Here is a 23,269-nt window from a genome sequence, read left to right as displayed (position 1 = left end):
TTAGGCATACAGAATACAGAGAATAGAAAAGATGCAGGAAGGGTCCAAATGTAACTAGAGTTATATATTTTATTTGAGCCTCATCTCTTTGGAGAAGGGTAAACAGATGAAAGGAGGAAGTTAGAGATGGTTGGACAATATACCCCAGAGGTGTGGGGTATGCAAAGAAGGAAATCTTTCACTAGAATATCTGCTGAAGGTGAAATGAGGTAAGCCTAGATAGGGAATGCGGGGATAATTCTTGGTGTTTAGTGTTGTGATCTGGAAGTGAAATCCCAGTGCTGAGCAAGCAAGAGGCCAGCAGATAGAGGAGTCCCAAAACAAGTATTGTTTGTAACTAGTCTAGGTCTTCTGACCAAGTGAACCCATTTGGGTTAGGAGGATTTGCCCAGGGAATCTGACTCCTTATTCCCAGTTCATTTCCTAAGGATCTGCGGTTTTATTGCCCTTGGGTGAATATGAATTCTTATGTGGATTCTTCCTCTCCAATGACTGTGTCCTAGGCCGATCCTGAGTTGGGGACCTGGGAGGCATAGACTGATAGAGAGGCCAGTACTGCTGCTGAGGATAAGTCTGAGCCCTTGGTTTGGGTTTGGACTTAGATTCAGGATCGAGGTCCAATTCAGGCTCTAGCTCTTGTTCGGGCTCTAGCTCAGCCTCCATCTCACGATCCAGGTCTAACTCTAGGTCCAGCCCAGGCTCTTGTTCTGACTCCAGCGGGGGCTCCATCTCCAGGTCTAGCTCCGACTCCTCCTCTGTTATTGGTTCCTGAAACATGCTGTAGTCTGGATTTATGTTTTTGGAGACATCTAGAAGATGGCCTGACACTCCATTCTAAAATACACACAATTGGATGGGTTAAAATTTCCAATTAAATTTAACTTTTGAACAGTCAAGGAATTTCAGAATACAATAGGACTTAAGATATGTGAAATCATGAGTTCCTGGCAAAGTAGAAAATATCTCTGACTCACATCTGCTTTTCAACTTTGCACCTTCCAGTTCCTTGTTTACTCCCTATTCGTTAGGCTAACTTCTGATTTCTTTGGCTTTCCTAGCTAGCTTGGATTTCCTGGTCAACCATTAAAGCAGCAGTGGTCTTGGCAGCAATCTGAAACATCTTGTCTTCTTGATCTTACTTGTCTTTCCAACCCCCAGTGTAATTTTGATAGGGCATGTAAGGCCATTTGTGACCTTGCCTCTTGCCATCTGCTTTAGCTTTACCCACATCTGTAGTCTCCACCCTTTGCTCTAGCCTTAAAGATAACCAAAGATGTCTGACTTCTGCTTACCTTTGCTCATGTTGCTCCCTCTCCCTGTGTCTTCCTTGTCCTTCTCCACCTTGTCCACATACACTTATTCACTGTTCCAAATTCAGATCAAAGATGACCAACCAGGATCAGAGCTTCCTTTGTGTTGTAACTATACCTCACACATACCTCTATCACCGTGCCAATAATGTATTGCCTTATTTATTTACAAATCTGTTTCCCCTATTAGACTCTAAGCTCCTTGAGGTAAGGCAGTTCCTGGTTTTTGATAACCCCAGTACCAGGCACTGAGCCTGCCCTATAGCAGATGCCCCACAGGCTTGGTGAATCAGTTTTGCAGAAGCATCCCATAGAATTAACAACTTTCACCTCTCCTGAAACAATTTTTTCTCTTCCACCATATGACATCTTTTGCTTTTCCTCTTTACTTCCTGGTTGCTTCTTTCTGGTCTGTTTGTTATCTCCTCTACTTCTTTTGGACTTCTAAATGTTGGCAAGCCCCAGGGCTCGATCCTGGGACCTTCTCTTCTGCACCTATGCTCCTTCTATTAGGCAATTTTATTTAGGCCCACAATTTTCATTATTATATATGTGCCAATGACTTTTTGGTTATAACCCTTCCTCTGATCTGCTCGTTCATACACCCATTTCCATTCTGACATCTCCACTTGAACGTTTAACAGGCATCTTGAATTTAATACATTCAAAGTAGAATTTGCTCCTCTCTTAAGTTCCCTAGCTTAGATGCCAGAAAAAAATTTGGCATATTCAATACCAAGTCTTAATATAAGTCCTGATAAGGATGTTAGTAGAATAGAAAAACGCTTTTTAAAAACAGAGTAAATATAATGTCTATCTTAAGCCAACAGTTACCACTATCCTTAATAGAGATACATAAGAAGTTTTTCTCATAAAGTTCAGGAGTAAGACAAGACAGCTCATTATTACTTATGTTGTTCTGGGAGATCTAGCTATTGCCATAATATATGATACTGAAATAAGAATTTTGACAACTGGAAAATAAGGTATTTATATTATTTGTAGAAAACATTTTTCTATTTAGAAAACTCAAGAGAATTAACAATGAAACCTCTTAGGTCTAATAAAAGGATACACAAAAGTGGCCAAATAATTTTATACAAGTGAATAGTTTCCTATAGGCTAGCAATTGCCTAGTAGAAAATATAATGAAAAAGAATGTTCATTTAAAAAATCAGTAAAAGTATAAAACAAAGTATAAAGTACTTAGAATTTGTCTGTATAAGAAAATCACAAAACCTTACTCTGAATGCAACATTTAAAAAGACTGAATAAATGTGAAGACAGTCCATGTTCCTAGATAGGAAGAACAAATACTGTAAAGGTATCAACTGTCAAATTATTTCATATTTTTAATGCAATTCTAATGAGAATTCTAATGGGATTCTCTTTGGGGGGAGGGTGGGGTGCTGATAAAAGATTTAAAAGTTTGGAAGAATAAATTGGTGAGAATGACTTAGCAGATTTTGAAATAGAGCACTGGTGACACATGACTTCTTAAGCAAATGCTAAATGTATTGCAAAGCTGTATTGAAGTTATACTCAACAATGAAAACACTAAGCTGGAAATAGACTTTAGTTTTCATAAGAATACTTTATAAAAATAGCATTTCTAATCAGTGGAGGAAAGACAGCTTATCCAATAGATGAGTTAGCTCAGACTGGTTAACTGTACCGGAAAAAAAAAGGATGATTCTTTAACACCACACTGAAATGCATTCTAACTAGATTAAAGAGTATAACGTATAAACACTTAAAACATAAAAATCCAGAAGAAATATAAATGATTAATTTACTTCCTAAGTGAGATGACATTCTAAATAAAAGGCAAATGGAAAATAAGGTTAATATAGGAAAGACAATGTAATATGTAAAGCAAATCTGCCAAGTATATCATAATTATAAATAAAATAGAGAAAATTCCACTTATAGTAAAGGCAGACTACATAATTCAGACCTCCTACTGAGGACAGCCACAAGAGCTGGATAAAATATTTTAAAACTTCTGCTTGAAGACACTACAAAGCTAACAAACATCATGAAGAACTACCAGGCCAAGATTTGGAAAAGGTGAAAATCTACAGAGGTGAGTCTGGTATTTGGGACAAGTTTTGTAGAAGGTTTTTGATGATCTTGAAGTGACACATATATACGGAGCAGTGCTTTTGACAACTTTAAGGGCTTAAGAGTTGCCAAAGTTGCATTCCAGGGTCTGCCAAGGGAGGGGCTGTGGCATGCCTTCCCACAGACTGAGGTTGGGCTGTGGGTCATCTGGAAGACCTAGAACACCTCAAGTCCTAAAATCAGATCAGTTACCCTGGATTGCTAGTGCCTCCAGGTACTTGGCAAAACAAATTCTTTCCAGAAGAAAAATATCATCCTGGGCCTCAAATTATTTTTACAAACATTTTCTAAATACAATGTCTGGCACAAACCCAAAGATTACCAGGCACACTGGACTTTGATAGTGAAAGATAGACGTTGAATCTTTAAGGCAGTAGTTCTCAAAGTGTGGTTTCTGTACCAGTAGTATCAGCATTAACCAGTACTTGTTAGCAGTGGAAATTCTCAGGCTCTACCCCAGACCCAACGAATCAGAAATTCAGGGGATGTGGAGCACAGAGGGGCCCTGCAGTCTGTTTTAACAGCATACTTTGGTGATTCTGATGCATACTAAAGTTTGAGAGCCACAGGAAATCTCCACGCATAAATAGGATGACCTCTTGTCAGAAATGTTAAGAGAATTAATGCTCCAGACGGGATGAACCTAAGAAACTCCGAGGTTTCTTCCAACTGAAAGGTTTTGTGACTCTATGATTTTATAGATGGGAGTGGGGTATAGAGCAGAACAGAAAAAATATGTCCATTGAGGAAAAGTTGTTCAGGATAAGCAGGGGTACATAACCTGTGAGATTTCTCAATAACTAAGGGAAATACATTACTTTAAAAAGAATGTGGGGCACCTGGCTGACTCAGTTTGTAGAGGATATGACTCTTGATATCCGGGTCATGAGTTCAAGCCCCACATTGGGCAGAGAGCTTAGAAAGAAAAAAAGAAAAAGAAAAAAGAAAAAGAAAAAAAAAAAGAAAAAGAAAAAGAAAAAGGCCATGTTTTACAAGCTTGGATCTCTTTTACTTCTTAAAGTGTTCAAAAAAGCGGCTTCTGGGTGGCTCAGTCATTAAGCGTCTTCCTTCAGCTCAGGTCATGATCCTAGGGTCCTGGGATTGAATCCTGCATTGGGCTCCCTGCTCGGAGGGAAGCCTGCTTCTCCCTCTCCCACTCCCCCTGCTTGTGTTCCCTCTCTCGCCGTGTCTCTCTCTGTCAAATAAATAAATAAATGAAATCTTTTAAAAATAAATAAATAAATAAAATAAAAATACTGAAATAGGCCCAGGTCTTTACTTAGTATTAATAAATGGCTAAAAATTCTGGCTTATAGATCATTCTCCTTTGTGTTTGTCAGGTTGAGTAAACCTTATGTTACTACCAATGTAAATGAGAGCCAAAGGTCTTTACCTCTGCTAGTTCATCAATTCTATTATTCATCCCAAGGGTGGTATAGGGATGGATTCTAAAGGGATAGCTAGGGGAGATATTTAAAATATTTCATTTAAATATTTAAATAAAAATAAAAATATTTAAATATTTAAAATATTCAGTAACTGGAATGGCCCTGGCACTAACCAAGCTTGTTATAAAGGGATCCTTGAGACCTCTGCTGGGTTGGGTAACACTCTCTTCAGTTGGGAAAGGGTCTTGAACGGAGCCCAGATGCCATGGCAGTGGGGGGAACTTGGGACTCAGTTCCAGTGCTATTTACCAACCGGTAAGGGAGCCCTTCAACGTCCCAAAGTCTGGCACGGCCATACTCAAAAACCTTTCCTGGCCGTTGTTCATCTCGACTTAATCGGGTGTCTCCCCCTGCTCACCCCCCACCGGAACACCTCACGTCATCCAACCTTGTCTGTTTCTGAGTAGGTTTCCTGTATCACTGTCTCAGATTCGTCCACGCTCAACTCGGATGACTCTGGAAACTTCCTTGACAGGGCAAACAGCACAGCGTCGTGGAGAGTGAGGAACAGCTGGGACTTCGTGATGCCAGCGTCAAAGAAATCATTCTTCTCAAATGCCCTGACCACAGAAGCTACAAACCAAACCCGAACACACACAGGGTCAGACACCTGGGGAGGAGAGTGCCCAGGGTGCAAACAGCCCTGTCACAGAGTGGATACTCACAGTGACATCCTGAAATGAGTACCAAAATGTTTGCATTTTGGAAAGCATTGCACATCTGTGGGGAAAGAGGGAGAGGAAAGCAGCGTTAGTGATCTTCATGCTCATGAGGAAAGGGCCTTCTGATTAGCTAAGTTTTAATACCCCTTTGGTCATTCACTTGTCTGGAGTATTTGTACCTCTGCTTTCCATTTCAGCTCTCTAAACATTTGATGAGTAGACTTCCATACGCCAGGAAATGTCTAAAGTGTTAGAAATACAGAAGAGAATCACACGTTCTCAGGTGGGGCGGAGACTGAGAGGGAGTGTCGCCCATGGGCTCAGGTGGGAAACAGTTCACACCAAGAGATGGTGCTCCTGAGGACAGGGCTAAGACAGACACAGGCACGGGTGTGATGGGAACATACTGGACAGCCCTCAGGAACAGCCAGGTCTTGGTATTATTGTTTAGTGTATGCATGGGACCCCTTCTTCCTGGAATTCACTGAGCAGAGGAGAAAAAAACCAAAAACGTGGCCAAGAGATGGTTAAGTGACATAGTAGAGAATGGAATTCAGGAATCCTGAACTTCATATTCAGAACTCCTCTGCACAGCCCTGCAGTGCAACCGAAGACGGAAAAGCCCCAAAGGTAAGACACTGAGTATAACTGACTCTGAAAATGGGGTGGAAACAAGGATGTCTTGGATGGGGGAGCCCTTAACATTAACTTCTTCTGAGCCTCTCATTTTATAGATGAGGAAGTGAAGACCCAGTGTAATTTACTAAACTACCTTGGGTCAGATGGATGGAGAACAGTAGCAAAGCCAGGATAGAGGTCACAACCACGAACAGCCAACCAGAGTTCTTTCTGCTCCCAGAAGTTTCCTGTTGCCTCAAGACCCAAGAGGAGCTGGATTCCCATAAGAGATAATCAGAGTTCTTTAGGAATAAGGAGATTTGATAGGATCAGAGGATAAAAGAAGGAAAGTCAACTGAAGGGATAGATCTCAAGGAAAAAAAGAAGTGGGCACAGTCAGACCTGGGAAGTGAGTGTTTGGGTTGTTTACACACGAGCCATCACCAACGGGAGCAAGAATGAGACAGGGCTGCACATGGACATAAGGTGGCTAAAAAGCAGATAATGTACTTACGATACATTAGCAATAAAGCTGTTGTGGTTAGTTATGGGTCTAAATATTGCATAAGAAGGAGAGGAACCACGACTGTCAGAGAAACCAAAGAGGAGGAGAGAAGCCAGGACTCAGCGACACAGTTTCTGAAGGAAAAGTCATCCCTGCCCTCTTTACCCAAAGATGCAGGCAAGGTGGAAGGAACTGGGGAGATCCTGTAGGTCCTGGACCAGGCAGCCCCAGGCTTGTCATGTCCTCTTACCACATCCTCACATCTGAGCATCTTTGACAATCTTTGACAATCGCAGATCTGCGATATCGCGGAAGATTCTCAGTGTGTTTTTTTTCTGTAGCATTCAGACCTGTTCTTGAAAAGGTCGGCAGTGAACTCCTAGGATATCCTAAGAGGGACTGGGTGTGTAGCACAGATGGCCACCTCAGTGGTATTAAAATTACCCACTTTTGAGTTTTTGAGAAAGAATATGCCATGCTTAGAGAACCAATCCCAGTTCAATAGAGTGGTTCATTTTCTTTTTAATCTGGTTGACCAACCCCCGCCCCCCGCCCTTTTTTTTTTTTTTTAACATTTTATTTATTTATTTGTCGGAAAGAGCGAGAACATAAGCAGAGAGAGTGGCAGTCAGAGGGAGAGGGAGAAGTAGGCTCTCTGCTGAGCAGGGAGTCTGATGCAGGGCTCAATCCTGGGACCCCGAGATCATGACCTGAGCCAAAGGCCGACACTTAACCTACTGAGTCACCCAGGCACCCCTTACTCTGGTTGACCTTAAATTGTCTTCAGTGGCCAAGTTTCTAGTGGTCCCAGAGTCACATAGCAGCTGATCGGTGACTGACGGTGTTCAGTCAGGATGCGGGCAGGCATGGGTAGGAGGGGATCCCATCTCTTGTGAAAGCCTCCTCAGTACTTACCTGTCTTAATGACACCGAAGCCTGTGGATCCACAAAATGGACCATGGAGAAATCCAGGATAATGGTGTGGATACTGGTTAGAAGAGAGCTATCTGAGAAGGGGAGGAATGATCTGTTCCTCCCCTGCTTTTCAGCAATGCCAGGCAGTGGCATTGAGCTGTTTCTAGAGGGGTTATTAGAAAGCCAGGCTTGGTCCACGTCATCATAGTTTTGTCCGGGGTTTCTGTGGGAGGTGGAAGATTGGGTGTAAGGTACTTGTTCATCAGACATGGACTGGCTCATGTTCATGTTGTCAAAACGCGAGCAGCGGATCAGGTTAATGGAGGAAGAGTCTTGGTCCTGTTTACTTTCAAATCGTTCCGTGTAGACAACCTGAGACAACAGAATTAGGGGAGGACCGTGAGGAGGCTCAGAGAAGGGCGACCACTATGCCATTTCTGTCTACCGACTCACCGCCCTCTCTCGCAGGAAAGCTCCCTGTGGACCAGGAGCTTGGATTTCACTTGGATACCTCATTGTCCCTTTGAGCGCACACCTAAAACTACATGCACCATCATTTCCCTCCCAGTTTCCCTCGGTGCACCAGTGACAATTTCATTGTCCTGTGAGCCAGACTTAAGATCATCTTTGCTTGATTCCTTCCCCTCCTCCCTGGGTTCTAATTTGTCTCCAGCACCTCCTAACATATTGTCTGAGGTGTTTCTTCCATTGGTCCCTTTCTCAATGCCTCCATCTTTCACCAGACTTCCTTAAGAAGATAGAGGTTACTTGAGCGGGGCTGTCTTTACCTTTTGCTCCTTTCATTCTAATAGGCTTGGAGTGCCTGCCATAGCTTAAGGACAGTACCAAGCACCGGGAATACAACAGTACGCAAGGTGTGGAATGCCCCACTCCGCAGTCACAGGCACCAGGTTCTGCCTGGGGAGAGGGCATGTGCCCATTTAAAGGATAAACAACAACATAGGTAGACAAGAACTATAAGGTACATGGAAAAATTTCTTTAAAGTTCATTTGCTAGAGTGGTATAGTTGGGGTGATGTTTCTTCTGGGGAAAAACTGCACAAAATAGTATATGTTGTATAGCAAAAAAAAAAAAAAGTGATGTGGATGGCTAATAAATTATAGTTCAATGGAGATGGGTGTTTCTCAAGAGTTGAGAGTTACTGAGGCCAGGCTTTTGGGGGAACAGCAGAAGACGGGCTCAGCGGCGGGAGATGCAAGCTCCTTCAGGTGAAAGGAGACCTCTGAGAGCCTCCCCTTACGCTCCTTCATCCACTCTACACACTCTTGTCCCTTAAGGACTTTCAAGATCCGCACGCACCGTTGTCTGCCTGAATTTCCCCGGCCTATTACTCGGAGGACCCCATACGTATTTCTGCCCCAGTGTCTTTGTCCAACCTTATCCACAGGCTGGGAGTCCTCTTTTCCCCCACCTGACCTAAATTCAAATTTCTCTCTCCTGCCTAGCTCAAGTCCATTGCGACCAGGACATTTGCCTGACTTTTTGAAATCACGCTGATCTCTCTATACCTGATGTCTGAGAGTTGTTAAAATCGAAAAACACAATTCTGAACATGACAGTATACTGTATGGAATGGCTGACTGTCTTATTTTATCAATTTTTCCTTAAACATTTTATTTATTTGAGAGAGAAAAAGCACATGCATATTTGTGCGCACGTGCTAGAGAAAAAGAGAGAGAGAGAGGGAGAAATCACGAGCCAGGGGAGGGACAGAGAAGCAGACTCCCCACTGAGCAGGGAGCCCAACATGGGAGTCGATTCTGGGACACTGGGGCTCAATCCTAGGACTCTGGGATCATGACCCAAGCCAAAGGCAGATGCATAACCAACTGAGCCACCCAAGAGCCCCCACTTCATCGATTTTAAGATGCACCACTACTTTATATGTCAAGAAAGAAAAACAAGTCACTGCAAATTAAATTGTGACATGCCATCAATTACACAATGAATCCAAATTTCAGAGAAGTGAAAAGAACATACATCCTAGGATGGATAATATAAAGTAAAAGCCTTGTTTGTCACATTAATAGAGAGCCATTTCCCTAGTCTGACTTAAAATTCCATGTGTTGGGCCCCTGACTGGCTCAGTCAGTAGAACATGTAACTCCTGATCTCAAGGTTGTGAGTTCAAGCCCCACATTGGGTGTAGCGATAACTAACTTAAAAGTAAGATCACTAAAATAAAAGAAAATTCCATGAATTGCTCCAAAATAATTCTGTGATTTTGAGGGGCTAAACATGGGTGGGAATAGAGATGAAACAAAATTGACTATGAGTTGATAAATCTTGAAGAGGGTGGTGGGTATATTGAGGCTCGTTATACTTGTCTCTACTTTTGTTTATGTTCAAAATTTTCATGACAAAAACATTTCTAAAAAAGAAGAGCCTGGATGAACCTTGACGACATTACTCTGAGTGAAGTAAGACAGTGACAGAAAGACAAATCCTGTATGATTCCACTTAATGAGGGATCTGGAATAGTCAAATTCATAGAGACAGATGGTAGAACAGGGGTAGCCAGGGGCTGGGAAGAGGAGGAAATGGGGAGCTCTTGTTTAATGGGGACAGAGTTCCAGTTCTGCAAGATGAAAAAAAAAAAAACCTGCAGATAAGGGCGCCTGGGTGGCTCAGTTGGTTTGGCGTCTGCCTTCAGCTCAGGTCATGATCCTGGAGTCCGGGGATCAAGTCCCGCATCGGGCTCCCTGCTCAGTGGGGAGGCTGCTTCTCCCTCTGCTTATGCTCTCTCTATCTCTTTGTCAAATACGTAAATAAGTAAAATCTTAAAAAAAAATCTGTTGATAGAAGATAGGGATGGTTGCAGAACAAGGTGAATATATTTAATACTATTGAACTCTACACTTCAAAATCGTTAAGATGGTAAATTTTATGTGATGGGTTTTACCACAATAAAAAAGAAAAAGAAAAAAGAACTCCCTGAGGACAGAGACCCTTCAAACTCGTTTTCCTTTTTCAAAGTGTCACAGTTCTGGGTGCAGAGTAGAAGTTCAAGAAATACTAGGCAATCCTATTCTACTCTAAAATGTATTTTCTGATGTCCTGTAAACACCCGCTATGATGCTCAGTGCAGTGTGGAAACAAAAATTAGATAAAGTGGTAATTCTGTCCTCTTGGGAAGGGAAGTTGGTGTTTTCAGGGAGTTGAGTAGAACCTATGCTCCATTAGGGTACATGGGAATGAGAATGAGTGCTTAGTGTTTGCAAGTGCCTACATGAGGAGGGGGACAGGGGTGTTTTTGTTGAGGGGAGTAAAGTGTGTGTGTGTGTGTACACAGAACTGCCCTTCCAGAGTATTGGTATAGACTGGGTGAAAGGTCCCAAAGCTACACATGAACTGGAAAGAGAATAAATATTAGATGAAGGGAATTAATTTAGACCATGTCCAAGTCAGAAATAATTAACACTTTGTAATTCATCAGCTAAAATAAGCTTCAGATGGTGTAAAATATCCATCTATGCTTATCTGCCCTCCACACCCCATCATCATCTCCTTGGTCATAGGCAGACATCAGGAGACCCTGGTACATCCTTGGGAACCCCAGCCACCTCGACTCTGCTGCCCTAGTGGGAATTAGAAACAATCTTTTTTTTTTTTTTTTTTAAGAGGGGGGATGAGGAACAGAGGGAGAAGGAAAAAGAGAATCCCAAGTAGGCACCATGTCCAGTACAGAGTCCAACTCAGGGCTCGATCCCACAACCCCAAGATCATGACCTGAGCCAAAATCAAGAATCGGATGCTTAACCAACTGAGCCACACGGGCACCTCTAGAAAACAACTTCTAAGTCACTTGTTTTCAGAAATCTAAAGCCAGGCAGGTGAAAGTCAGGGAAACAGGTACAACTAAGTTCTTACTATCAATTTCAATACGCAGAGTGTACTCCCTGTGCTCAGATTACTCACTGGCCATTGAGTAGGGACTCAGCCATCTCCTCCTTCCTATTTAGGTCAAGATCTAAATCTCAAAAGGGGACCTGTGTCTTCATTTCTGAGTAGAAATCTTTGACTTCCCATTACCCCAGAGCCCATCTCAGAGCCGAAATCCCTGAGGGGGTTTCAATTTTCTTTCCTTAGTTCTTCTTTTTAAAGGACAAGTGCACGTCTTTATAAAACGTGGGGGATGTTGTGCAGAAAGGAAGAGAGGCTTCTAACCCTGGGTGATGGCTCCACTTCGTCACAGTTGCAGAAACAATGACAAATCTTTTCTTCCTGTGAGCCTTCTTCACTTCGATTAAACAGACGGAACACTTCTTCTTCTTTAAGGGGCACCCTTACCATTTCAACCTGAGAGAAGTAAGAGACGTTGTGATCAGATGGTGAGTGGGCAAAGAGAGGGGCCCCGGAGGGGTGGGGGGAGCCGGTGGAGAAAGGCAGGGGAGGCGGCCATCACCTCTTTCAGCAGCTTGTGCTTTAGGTCATTAATGTTGACAAAAGTGATGGAGTTACAGCACTGGAAGATTTTCACCCCAGGAATGTTTGTGACCTGTGAGACAAATGTAAAATGGAGGGCAATTTCTCAGCTCTTTTATGGAGGAAGAAAAAAAAAAAATCTCTCGAACCCCCTGGAGAATCTGTATTCTTCTTTATGGGAGGCCAGAATTAGCAAGTTCTTTCCGCCCATTTTCACCCCTTGCTTTTCCTGCTTTCTTCTTCCCCCTCCCTTTGCTCCTTTCTTTTTCTTGGCCTCCCTCTCGCCAGAGGAAGTGATCCTTAGCTGGCTACTGTACTCTAAGGATCTACCCGCTTATGTCACCTGCCTCTGCCTTTTTGCCTCCCTCTCTCCGCCTTGGGAGATGCGTATCTGTAGTGCAGCCAACGACAGCAAAGGGATTTTGTAGAAAAACTAAGCAGCGGTCCTGGTCTAGCCCATCCTTCGGGCAAAGGAGTGGGACTGATTTGGAGTCTTACCTCCCGATAGTCGTTGAAGTTTCTATATATGTTGGTGTTAGGGATCTGACCCAGGAGGAGGATCTTAGTTCTGAAAGGAAATGTATTTGCTTTTAGGTCATAGTTGCCTTACATCACCATGGCCAACCTCCTGTTACCTGAGACAAAGTACCTGTGTGACTGAACAGTGATGATGAAGAAGGCAAAAGCTACTGAAACAAGTAGCCCAACATCCAGTCCCAGGAAAATGGCAGATGTGAATGTCACCAACCAAATAACCTTATGGAAGAGGGGAAGAAGGGAAAAGGAAGACCATGACAACAAGCAGAACTGAGAAAACCACCAGCTCTATCTCTCAAGCCCCCTTCCTCCACCCCCTCCTGACACCTAGAACTTAAGAGCACAAATTCCACAGCCTTATGGACTGACACCATCACAAAGATTGGGTTTCAAGGCTGTCTAGCAATTCTTGTAGGCATCCTTGGTCATTTCTATCTTCAATTCTCTCTTGAAACCTCATGAGCAAAATAGGGATAACAATATCTACTTTATAGGCTCTGTTGAGATTAGAAATTCTGGTCCCAAAGCAACCCAGAATACTCACCACATGAACAATAGTTGCTATTTTAAGACCTATCATGGTTATGGTGAGCCTTTAACAACATGTCAAGCTCTTACCCTAACACCTTCTCCATCACTCTCAGTAGGCGACCTGACTCATCTTCACAGAGCGGTTAGGCTCAAACTCCCTTAAATACTTCCTTCCCCCTTCACTTGCCACTTGTTAGTATCCACGCTTAACTTTCCCTCATTCTCTTCACTCCTGTTGGGAGTTCTGTCCCTCCTCCAAGGACAAGAAGTGGTATCTGTGTGCTGGACCACATCCTCTTTTAGATCCTCTGAGACCTGGATCCCAAAACTATCCCCTTTCATATCTCTTTGCCTCTATTGGGTCTTTTTTTCTCTCATGATATTATATCCGCCATCTTTATTTTTTGCTGTTTCCCCTTTGTGTCCCCAGTAGTGTGCTCTAGAAGGAGGGAAGGTGCTCCAACGTTTAGTCTGCCTGGCAAGACACTGCCTTCTCTTAGTGAGATTTGTGCCTCCTATCCTGGAATGTGTTCACACTAATCGGATTAAAAATCATTCAACTGTGTCATGGATGACAAATCCTTTTTACTAGATTTGTATCTAACTCTAGCCACTTAATTTCTTCTTATTAATTTTGTGTCATTTTGGAATGAAGTCTCAGTATTTCCATGCACCAATAACCTTGACTTCCCCCCTTTTTTAAGCTAGAGTATTAGTTATCAAAGAATTGCTAGTGTCCTTCACCTTGATCTCTTTTGCTTGTTCTTGTTCCCTCTTTCCAACCTACCCCTCTGTTTTCCCTATCCCAGCCAGTGTATCTATACTCACACAGTCATATTGATTCTGCCTCCATAGACTGGGTAGGTTGTAAATGGTTTCAAGGTAGGGTAGGATGTTGCTCAGAATAATACCAGCCAGGACAGCCTATGGGGAAAAGGGAAACCCTGCTTCATTTTCCCTTCAGAGGTAGAATTCCCAGTTCTTCACAAAGGAACCACAAAAAAGTCAGCCATGCCACTCAGAAATGTTAAAAATCCTCAGGGCTTCAAAAAAAAAAAAAAAAAATCCTCAGGGCTTCAAGACAGAATCTAACGTTAAGATACATTTTCTTGTTTTCATGCAGTCCCTGCACTAGCTTACCATTTCTTAGCCATTTCCTAGCCATCTCCTTTATATGCTCTGCTTGGGAGTTAGAACTGATCCAGTCACCAGGAATGGCTGGGTCTAAGCTCGCTCTGGTTTTCTGAGATTCCTCAGTGACCAGTGGACTCAACAAGTCAACAGAGGAGGGATAGGCAAAGACGAAGTCAGCAGAAATCACTTCTTTTCCATCTTCATCTTCTTTCCAGTCAAGAATCTCTAAATGTGGGGCACCTGGGTGGCTCAGTAGGTTAAAGCCTCTGCCTTTGGCTCAGGTCATGATCTCAGGGTCCTGGGATGGAGCCCCACATCGGGTTCTCTGCTCAGCAGGGAGCCTGCTTCCCCCCCTCTCTCTCTGCCTGCCTCTCTGACTATTTGTGATCTCTGTCAAATAAATAAGTAAAATCTTAAAAAAAAAAAAAAGAAGAATCTAAATGTACTGCAATTTGCAGGGACATGTGGTGCGAGAGAAAAGAAACTCTACCTCATAGGTTTTTTGCAAGATTTTTGGCAAATCTTTTCATAACAGCATATAATAAAAAATGTTGCCTTTCCAGGGTGCCTAGGTGGCTCAGTGGGTTAAAGCCTCTGCCTTTGGCTCAGGTCATGATCCCAGGCTCCTGGGACCAAGCCCCACATCAGACTCTCTGCTCTACAGGGAGCCTGCGTCCCCATCTCTCTCTCTGCCTGCCTCTCTGCCTACTTATGATCTCTGTCTGTCAAATAAATAAATAAATAAATAAATAATTTATTTAAATAAATGAAAAGATGTTTAATTTTTTAAAAATTAAAAAATCTTTTAAAAAAGATTTAAAAAATCTTTTAAAAAATCTTAAAAAAAAGTTGCCTTTCTGAATATTAAGGTAAAACATGCTCATGTATAAAGAAAGAAGTAGACTTATATATATAGTTTCCATCATCCAAGAGATAACCATGCTTAACATTTTGGTATGTGCTATATATTTTTTCACATAAAATTAGAATATTGAAGATACTATTGTGTATCATGTTTTTAAAAATATTGTGTTGGTCCCCTAGGTTGATATCCTAGCCATGATGCTCCACCAACTACTCCAATAAGAGTTTTATAAAAAGCTATCCATAATCTCTCAAGAAAGGAAGGGCTCATTCATAGTTTAATGCTTATAGAGCCCCATTATTACAGCGGTTTAGATATTCTACTGATCAGTTGGTGTTCACATCTTCTCAACCAGAAACATCCTAACCAGATGCTATAAAAATAATGTGAGCCAAAAGCAAGGCATGTTCTGTTTCTAATGTATGTATAATAAAGGCGGGACCTTGGTGAATTCTGACAGATTTTTACTTGTTTGCAGTTTTAAAGAATTCTGATTCTTCTAGCTATACAGAAAAAGAGAGAGAGAGAGAGAGAGAGAGAGGAAAATCCCTATTTAAAGTGAATTAGTGAGCGGCTCTCCTAAAATAGACTCTAAGAGTTAATGCACCTTGCTATAGAAGCTACATTCTGGAGATGACTTCTGCTGGGAATCAGAGGACAGCTTGTGTGATAAATACAAACTTAATCCCACCTTCCATGCATATAGATTCTGGGGCTGAGTTCCAAGATCTCTGAATCACAAGAGCAGAAGGCAGCAGGAGCCTTGAGGTAGTCCCGCTCTCCTGAAACCTGATATTTACCAGGTGGAATGGTGGTGTTCAAAAGCATGGGGATAATATTTGCAACCACTCCAGCTTGTAACCAAGCTGCTCCCCCCAGTCATGAAATTTCTTCCCACCTCCCTTAATACTATCTAAACATGGCGAAAGGGAACATTAAGGAAATTTACAAGGAAATTGTGGTCACTGAGCACTGATCTGTATTGTAACTGAGAACAAATTAATGACAGCCAATCATTAATGCCCTTGGCATTTCTAAATGCAGGGTGATCAGTCTCTCGCAAAGGGAAGAAATGGCAAGTATATAGAGGCGTCCCAGCTGAACAGGGTTAAAACCCAACTTTCAGAACCTGCTGTCTAGTGTAAACTCATCACAAGGCAGAATGGCAGTAATAGGGGGATTGAGTTCATATGAATGCAGAACAAGGCCTTCTGGAAACGGCTTAGGAAAACAGATGGCATGAATACACAATGAGTTTCCAAGCCTGAGTCGGTGAGGGGCGTTCTGGCATCTGAAGTCTATTTTGGTCATCTTTAACTAAATCCTTACTTATAAAACTTACTTTATAGCTTAAGCAAGAAAAAGAAGATTAATGAGAATGAGAAGAGTGACAATAATACCTAATACCTCTTGTGTACTTACGATTAGCTCAATGCTGTTCTCTCTGTATTACAAATATCACTTGATTTAACTCCCAATCTTATGAGGCGGATGCTATTATTTTAAAAGGAAGGGATGTGAGCTAGGACAGGGCCACCCCTGGGGACAAGGTGAATGCCCTGCCAAGACACAATCTGGAGATCTGATCTTTCCCCACTTGGTTATTTATCAGTTCTACTTACATTTGGCATTTCATGGAAAAAGTGTCCCACCTTCACCATCAGGAGCAGCATCACACCTGCGCCTACCAGAGATGCAAACTGAGGAGACAGAGCCAGTTGGAGAGAGACCATCAGGAATGTATTGGTCCCTGTCTGCAACTGAGGCCTTCTGCTTGGTGAGAAGCGTGTCATTTTTTTCTTAAAAGGAGTTGAGTGTAACCAACCAGCCTAAGTGCATTTTTTGTTGAGCTGACATTTTCAGGTCTTGTCAAAGCGCTAAGCATACACTAGGTACTCAAGAAATACTTGTCAAATGAATGCATGAATGCTTTCTGAAAAGTGCTAAATTGTCTTGACTATTTGAATCTTTATTGCCCTAGCTTTGTGCTGTGAAATCTGGAGTCTTCTAAGGTTGGGTTTGCATTTCCTCCCAAATTTAACTCCTCCTGGAACATTTTAGAAAAGCCCTAGTAGACCCATTACTGTCCACCCTAAAATCCCAACCCCTCCATTTCCCATATCAGTAAATACCTCCCTCCTCACTCTCCTGCTTGGAGCTTGGATAGCTTCCCATCAAACAGTGTCAGAAATGCTCCATCTTAAAAATGCAATGATAATCATTTCTGATGTTCCTCAGTTTTTCTCTGCTTCATTACCATAAAAAAAAGTTACAAATGTGAGTCAGGGCTGCAGAGAGCAGCTCTGGGTCTTATGCTAGCTGTGTGACTCTGGGCTCAGTGTTGCTTGGTAAGCAGGGGTTCTGGTCGGCAACTACAGATAGCAAACTGAGCCACACAGTTCCCTTTAGAGTCTCATGGCTCTCTGGACAGAGTCTTGGACTCAATATGTCCTCCATGGATAAATCTCCATAGTTTAAGCCTCTGATAGCAAAAATGTTTACAAAACAGTGTAATCTCCCAATGTGTTGGGGGATCTGTGTGGGGGAAGATAAAACAAACCACTGATCAGAACCATGGTCCAAACAAGCAAGATCTGAGGGAGTCCCTCAAAGTTAACCCATTAAGTGACAGATCAGCAATGATGCTCGAATTTTTCTCTTTGTTTCTTAGGAGTGGAAAGAAAGAAAGAAAGACAGACAGACCTTCTTATTGGATTCCCTCTCTCTGCTCACTGCTATTTGCTTATAAATGCATCACTAAAAGTAAAAGCAAGGAAATAAATTTCCTGCTTCCTTCCTTCCACAATGGTAGGGTTGAAAGGAGATTGAGGAAAATGGACCACTACAACTGAAACTCAGGGAGTTCTACGGACACACATTTTATACCCTGTGGAACTGAAACAGGTAACTGAGAACATGAGCTTCTCCAACCAATGTACATATCAGCCTGTTGCCGGATCTAGTGTAATAAGGGTCTCGCATCGGGTGGTCTTCGTTGGCACTGTAGAAAAACTACTTCGATCAGCACAGGAAAGTACATCAGCACTTTTCCTTCCTATCACTTCTTTTTTCTTGCTGTTTGGTTTGTTTTTGTTTTTGTTTGCCTTGGTGTTTTGTTTTTTTGGCATTCCTGGATAGGCTTTACCTACCTCCCACTTCTTTTCTCCAAGTTCTTCTGATTGAAGGAAACAAAGATAGGCAGATGCTAAAAAAAAAAAAGCTGCATAAAACCTAGATTTAAATGAGTACAAATCCGACACTGAATCCCACAAAATTTGCTGCTGAGAGAGGGTGGGAGACCTGCCAAAAATTGTGTCTCCCTGGGCTGCACACACAAAGGAGTAGACTTTGGGATCAGAGGGCCATCCTTGGTGGCATCGTGCCTTAGGAGGATGCTTGATGGTTCTCTGAATCTCAGACTTAGTGTCTGAACAGGGTCTAAAGACAGCCAGCATGTAGAACTTTACATCTCATGCATATTTTGCTATTCTGCTCCCATTTTCCATCTCTTTCCCAGGTTTTCTTGAACAAAAACTGACTCTGCTGACTTTGCCTTCTCTTCGGGAATTCAAGGCACTGCGAGTTCCCACAAGCCACAGCCACTATCAACATGCAGACCCTCAGACACCAACTACTCCATACACAGTGGGTTCCACGAAGTTGACAAGCACATTGCCAAGTACTGGCCCAGGCCCTGGGAACTTGGGGTAGAAGCTACAATTTTTGAACCTCCTAAGTGACAGGGGCTATGATAAGCACTATTACCATCTAATTTAATTCTCCTAACTGAAAAGTTATCTTTAGCCCCATTTTATAGATGAGGACTGCAGCCTCAAAAAGCAAAAGTAACTTGCCCAAGGTCACCCATGTAGGAACCAGAGTCAGGTTCCAATCTATCTGACTGGCTGACTCCAAGATCTAGGCTCCCTCCAACTGACCCATTTGCTTCCTCTAAGAAGGAAGCAATTTCTTTCTTTTATATCTCTTTCTTTTATATCTCTTTCTTTCTTTTATATCTCTTTCTTTTCTTTCTTTTATAATAATAATTTTTTTAAAGCAGTTCTGAGAGCCTGGGGGCATGGCTAGAAGACCAGTCCTTGGAAAGCAGGGAACAAGGAAAGGAGCCCAATCACGGAGAACATGGAAATCCAGTGGTTAGAATGTTAGAATGAGGGGAGCCGGACGATGGATTGGGGGACAGTCCAATTGACCCCAGGTCTGGGGCTCTTCATATTCCCTCTGCCCTGGCCTGCCAACACTGAAATCCAAGCCTTGGATGGAAGAGCCAATACATTTTGCTGTAACCAGGGAAGATAAGTGGGTTCTAGACAAGGGAAATTAAAGTGAAATTTAGATTAAAAAAAAAAAAAAGGCCTTTGGTGGCAGGTCAGGTCTGAGAGGTACAGAGCCTGCCCCCTAGCTTCTCCTCCTAGAGTTCTGAGGAACTTGGAAGAAATGAAGGCGTTCCCAGGCGAAGTGACTCAAAAATCCCCAGAAAGGAGGGATAGGGAGAACACCCCACCGCTGTGGGATGAAGAGGGCTGAATGAATCTCAGAGGCCTTTGCTTGTCCAGATCAGAAACTCAGAGTGGAGGCTGGGGACCCCCAGTGCCTCCAGAGCCAGGGGCCAACTAACATTCTCTGCTCAAACCAGTGATTTACTGGGCAAATTAGGGTCTCAGGGAAGGACCAGCATCCCTGGGAGAATGCCCATCTGTGCAGCATCACTATGCCGCAGGGAGAGTCATTGGTAGGGACAGGAGAACAATGCAGCAGCAGCAGCAGCAGCAGCAGCAGCAGAAAATAGATGAGAGCCCCAGGCTGCCTCTGAATTGGGTACTTTTTCCAACAGGCTAAATGCAACTCAAGCTGAACTGAAGACTTTCTTTCCTCCTAGCTATACATATCCTAACCTACCTTCCTCTTTCTTTCTTTCTTTCTTTCTTTCTTTCTTTCTTTCTTTCTTTCTTTCTTTCTTTTCTTTCTTCTTTCTTTCTTTCTTTCTTTCTCTTTCTTTCTTTCTTTCTTTCTTTCTTTCTTTCTTTCTTTCTCCTTTCCTTCCTTCCTTCCTTTCTTTTTTAAGATTTTATTTATTTATTTGAAAGAAAGAAAGAGAGAGAGAGAGACCAAGTAGGGGGAGGGACAAAAGGAGAAGGGGAGAATCTCAAGCCAACTCCTCGCTGAGCACAGAGCCCAACACGGGGCTCAATCCCAGGACCCCGGGATCATGACCAGAGCTGAAGGCAGCTTCTTAACTGACTGAGACACCCAGGCACCCCAGTCCTAATCTTCTTTCAATAATCTACAGAAGTCCACTTCCTCCATCCATCTCTTTCTTGTATTTATAGATTTATGGTACTTTTTATTTCATTCTTTTTTTAATTATCTTTTATTATGTTATGTTAGTCACCATACAGTGCATCATTAGTTTTTGATGCAGTGTTCTATGATTCATTGTTTATATATAACACCCAATGCTCCATGCAATATGTGCCCTCCTTAATACCCATCATTGGGCTCATCCACCCTCCCCCCAAAACCCTCAGTTTGTTTCTCGGATTTCTCTGATTTCCCCCCCTTCACTTTTCCCTTCCTTCTCCTAATGTCCTCCATTCTATTCCTTATGTTCCACAAGTAAGTGAAACCATATGATAATTGACTTTCTCTGCTTGACTTACTGCACTCAACATATTTATACAACTTATTCTGCACTTAATGTTACTTGCCTTGCGATTTAGTTTTTCCAACTGTGTGTGTTGTTTCTCCCCACATGTATCTTACACTTACCTACTGAATATACAAGGCATGTTGTTAAAAGTTAGTGGAGACTAATGTCTGGGATGGCCATTTTCTCTTCTTATCATGAAATCCCCTCCTTTGACTTGAATGTTTGTACACATGTGCAGAGAACATCCTTCTTTTATACAGAGCCCACCTTCCTTCTCTTTGCCCAACGGTGGTGGAAAAGAGCTACACCTTACAGGTCAGCGTGTCTGGCAGAACGTGAAGTGACATGACATGGTCTTACTCTAGACTCAAGCTCTCGACCCTGCTAACTTTTATTGGCTTTGACCTTATATTTCACCTCTATCTACCCAGGGATGGGGACACTTTATCTTCCCCCATTAAAGTGTAGTGTCCATTCTCTGACACTTAAGTTTCTACCATGTGTCTGAGACCTAAGCTCATTGCTGACCTCTGTCACTGTTTCTCTGCCCTCTGAACCCTGACCCATTCTCTGGGCTTACTCCAGTTTCGATTCTGATAGTTCTCTGACATTTCATCATGCTGCAGAGCTGAGCTGGGATACCTCCCATGCGGTAGAGCAGGAATTTCTATCTAGTCAGTTCAGAACCTATGGATATTAGACTTACAAAATCTCATGCCTACAGTTAGACAAAGATCTGGCCTTTAAACTCTTCTCTACCAACATCCTCCCCTTCGTTCTCCCCTCTGACCCACACATTTAGGTTACTAATTCAGCATACCTGAAGAGAATCTGACCCAGACGGTTTGCTTATATTCCAAGGCAGACCGGTCATAAATTCTCTAGGCTCATCTAGACAAAGACCTTACTCTCTATCATGAAAGCCTCTTGCCATGCGCCTTGGGGAAGCTAGGAAAGTTTTTAGTTCTGCAGCTAGTATGGAGAGAGGTGTATTATTTGCTTTCCCAGATGAGGACTGGGCATATATCTTTCCCTGGAAAACAATATTAAGAGGTGATGGTTAGTTTACCTGAAATATTATTCTTTGGGAGATGTTACATGAAAAATGGGTCTTTATGGGCTAATACATAGAAACCTCTCACATAGAATAATATTTCTATAGAAAATGACTTACAAGTTCTACATTGGCAATAGTTTTTAAGACAAAAGTCTAAGCAAAAATTTAGGCAAGCGTGAAATTCAAGTTGCTCCAAGAGACCTTCCCTAACAAACATAACATTAAAGCAGCAGTATGGGGCACCAGGTTGGCTCAGTTGGTTAAGTGTCTGCCTTTGGCTCAGGTCTTGATCTCAAGGTCCTGGGATTGAGCACCCCCCTCCTTGATCTTCCTGCTCAGTAGGGAGTCCACTTCTCCCTCTCTCTCTGCCCCTTCACCCTGCTCATGTTCTCTCTCAAACAAATAAATAAAATCTTAAAATAAAGCAGCTACAAAATTAAACAAATAAAATACTCTTCTATGAATATACATATGAGTAGTATAAATATGTTTCATATTAAAGAAAAAATTCTATTCCAACATACCTGCTGTCTTCCTCCAGTCTTATCTTGGATAATCGTTCTGATAATAGCACCAGTAAACACACAAGATCTGAAAAATGAGCTGATGACATTGCAAAGGCCAATGGCTATTAAATCCTGTAAAGAAATGGCAAACACATTTGGCCCACTGTTTGTGGAAGAAGGCAGGGTTGAGTTTGAACTCAAGGTATACTGTCTATTTTTTATGTTTGATAATAAGATTGTTTCCATCATTTTAGACAACACTGAAATATTCCTAGAAAAAACAAAAGGATGGCAAATCTGATTCCTGGACTAACTCGAATCTTCATTTTAGTTAGCCATCATAAGAAAAGCACTTTTTCAAAGTGAGAAATGAACTTTTTGTCTTATTATTCCCTTTCACATGATTACTGGGACATAGAATGGCAGAGGGAAACATAGTACTATTTTTCCTCACTCCCTTTTATACTACCTCAAAATCAAAGTGAGATACCTCTTGCTTCCACATCTCTCTTTGGATTTCTAGGAAAAGAGCCAAACTTAAAATAGGGGGAAATTAAACAAACAAACAAAGAAGGACTGTTCCTAGGAGAGTAGTGTAATTATGTTAGTAGCCTGGTTTTGATATTCCCTAGCATTTCTTATTGTGCCTTAGTATGTGCTTGACTCCTCAGGACTTGGAAAGAAAGACAAAATTAAGAGAGGAATTCTGCTAGCTTAACAACACGATACCATATGTTATCTTCTTGCCTCCCTACACCATAGCTGTTCTGGGGGAATAACACTCGTGTTAATTTAAGTGACTTCAAAGTTAAGTATGCCACACTCCTCAAAAATCCTTGGGTAATTATAATTCAAATTACAGTCTCACTGACTCTCTGGTTACAAAGAATGAAGTCGTCATATTAGCAGGAGACTCAGATAGGAGAACAAAGACATAGGGTC

At 42.2% G+C, this 23,269-nt stretch overlaps 1 protein-coding gene across 1 annotated transcript in view; it reads right to left on the bottom strand.

The window, feature by feature from the left end:
• Positions 1–423: 423 nt before the first annotated feature.
• The window catches only part of SLC26A8 (solute carrier family 26 member 8), a gene marked incomplete at its 3' end in the record, with an annotated part of 77,311 nt that continues 54,465 nt past the window's right edge, over positions 424–23,269 (bottom strand). Inside the window, exons 10-20 of the mRNA XM_080805932.1 lie at positions 22,346–22,459; positions 16,719–16,796; positions 13,926–14,021; positions 12,679–12,785; positions 12,528–12,597; positions 12,010–12,102; positions 11,772–11,903; positions 7,583–7,954; positions 5,548–5,602; positions 5,271–5,455; positions 424–834 (exon numbers count right to left, since the gene is read on the bottom strand). Of these exons, the coding sequence (XP_080662058.1) occupies positions 424–834; positions 5,271–5,455; positions 5,548–5,602; positions 7,583–7,954; positions 11,772–11,903; positions 12,010–12,102; positions 12,528–12,597; positions 12,679–12,785; positions 13,926–14,021; positions 16,719–16,796; positions 22,346–22,459 (1,713 nt within the window). The remainder of the gene's footprint in view (positions 835–5,270; positions 5,456–5,547; positions 5,603–7,582; positions 7,955–11,771; positions 11,904–12,009; positions 12,103–12,527; positions 12,598–12,678; positions 12,786–13,925; positions 14,022–16,718; positions 16,797–22,345; positions 22,460–23,269) is intronic.

Source organism: Martes martes, assembly GCF_963455335.1.
Source record: "Martes martes genome assembly, chromosome: 6".
Classification (NCBI taxonomy): domain Eukaryota; kingdom Metazoa; phylum Chordata; class Mammalia; order Carnivora; family Mustelidae; genus Martes; species Martes martes.
The sequence above is the reverse complement of the archived record's forward strand: the minus strand, read 5'-3'. Positions and strand labels throughout refer to the sequence as shown.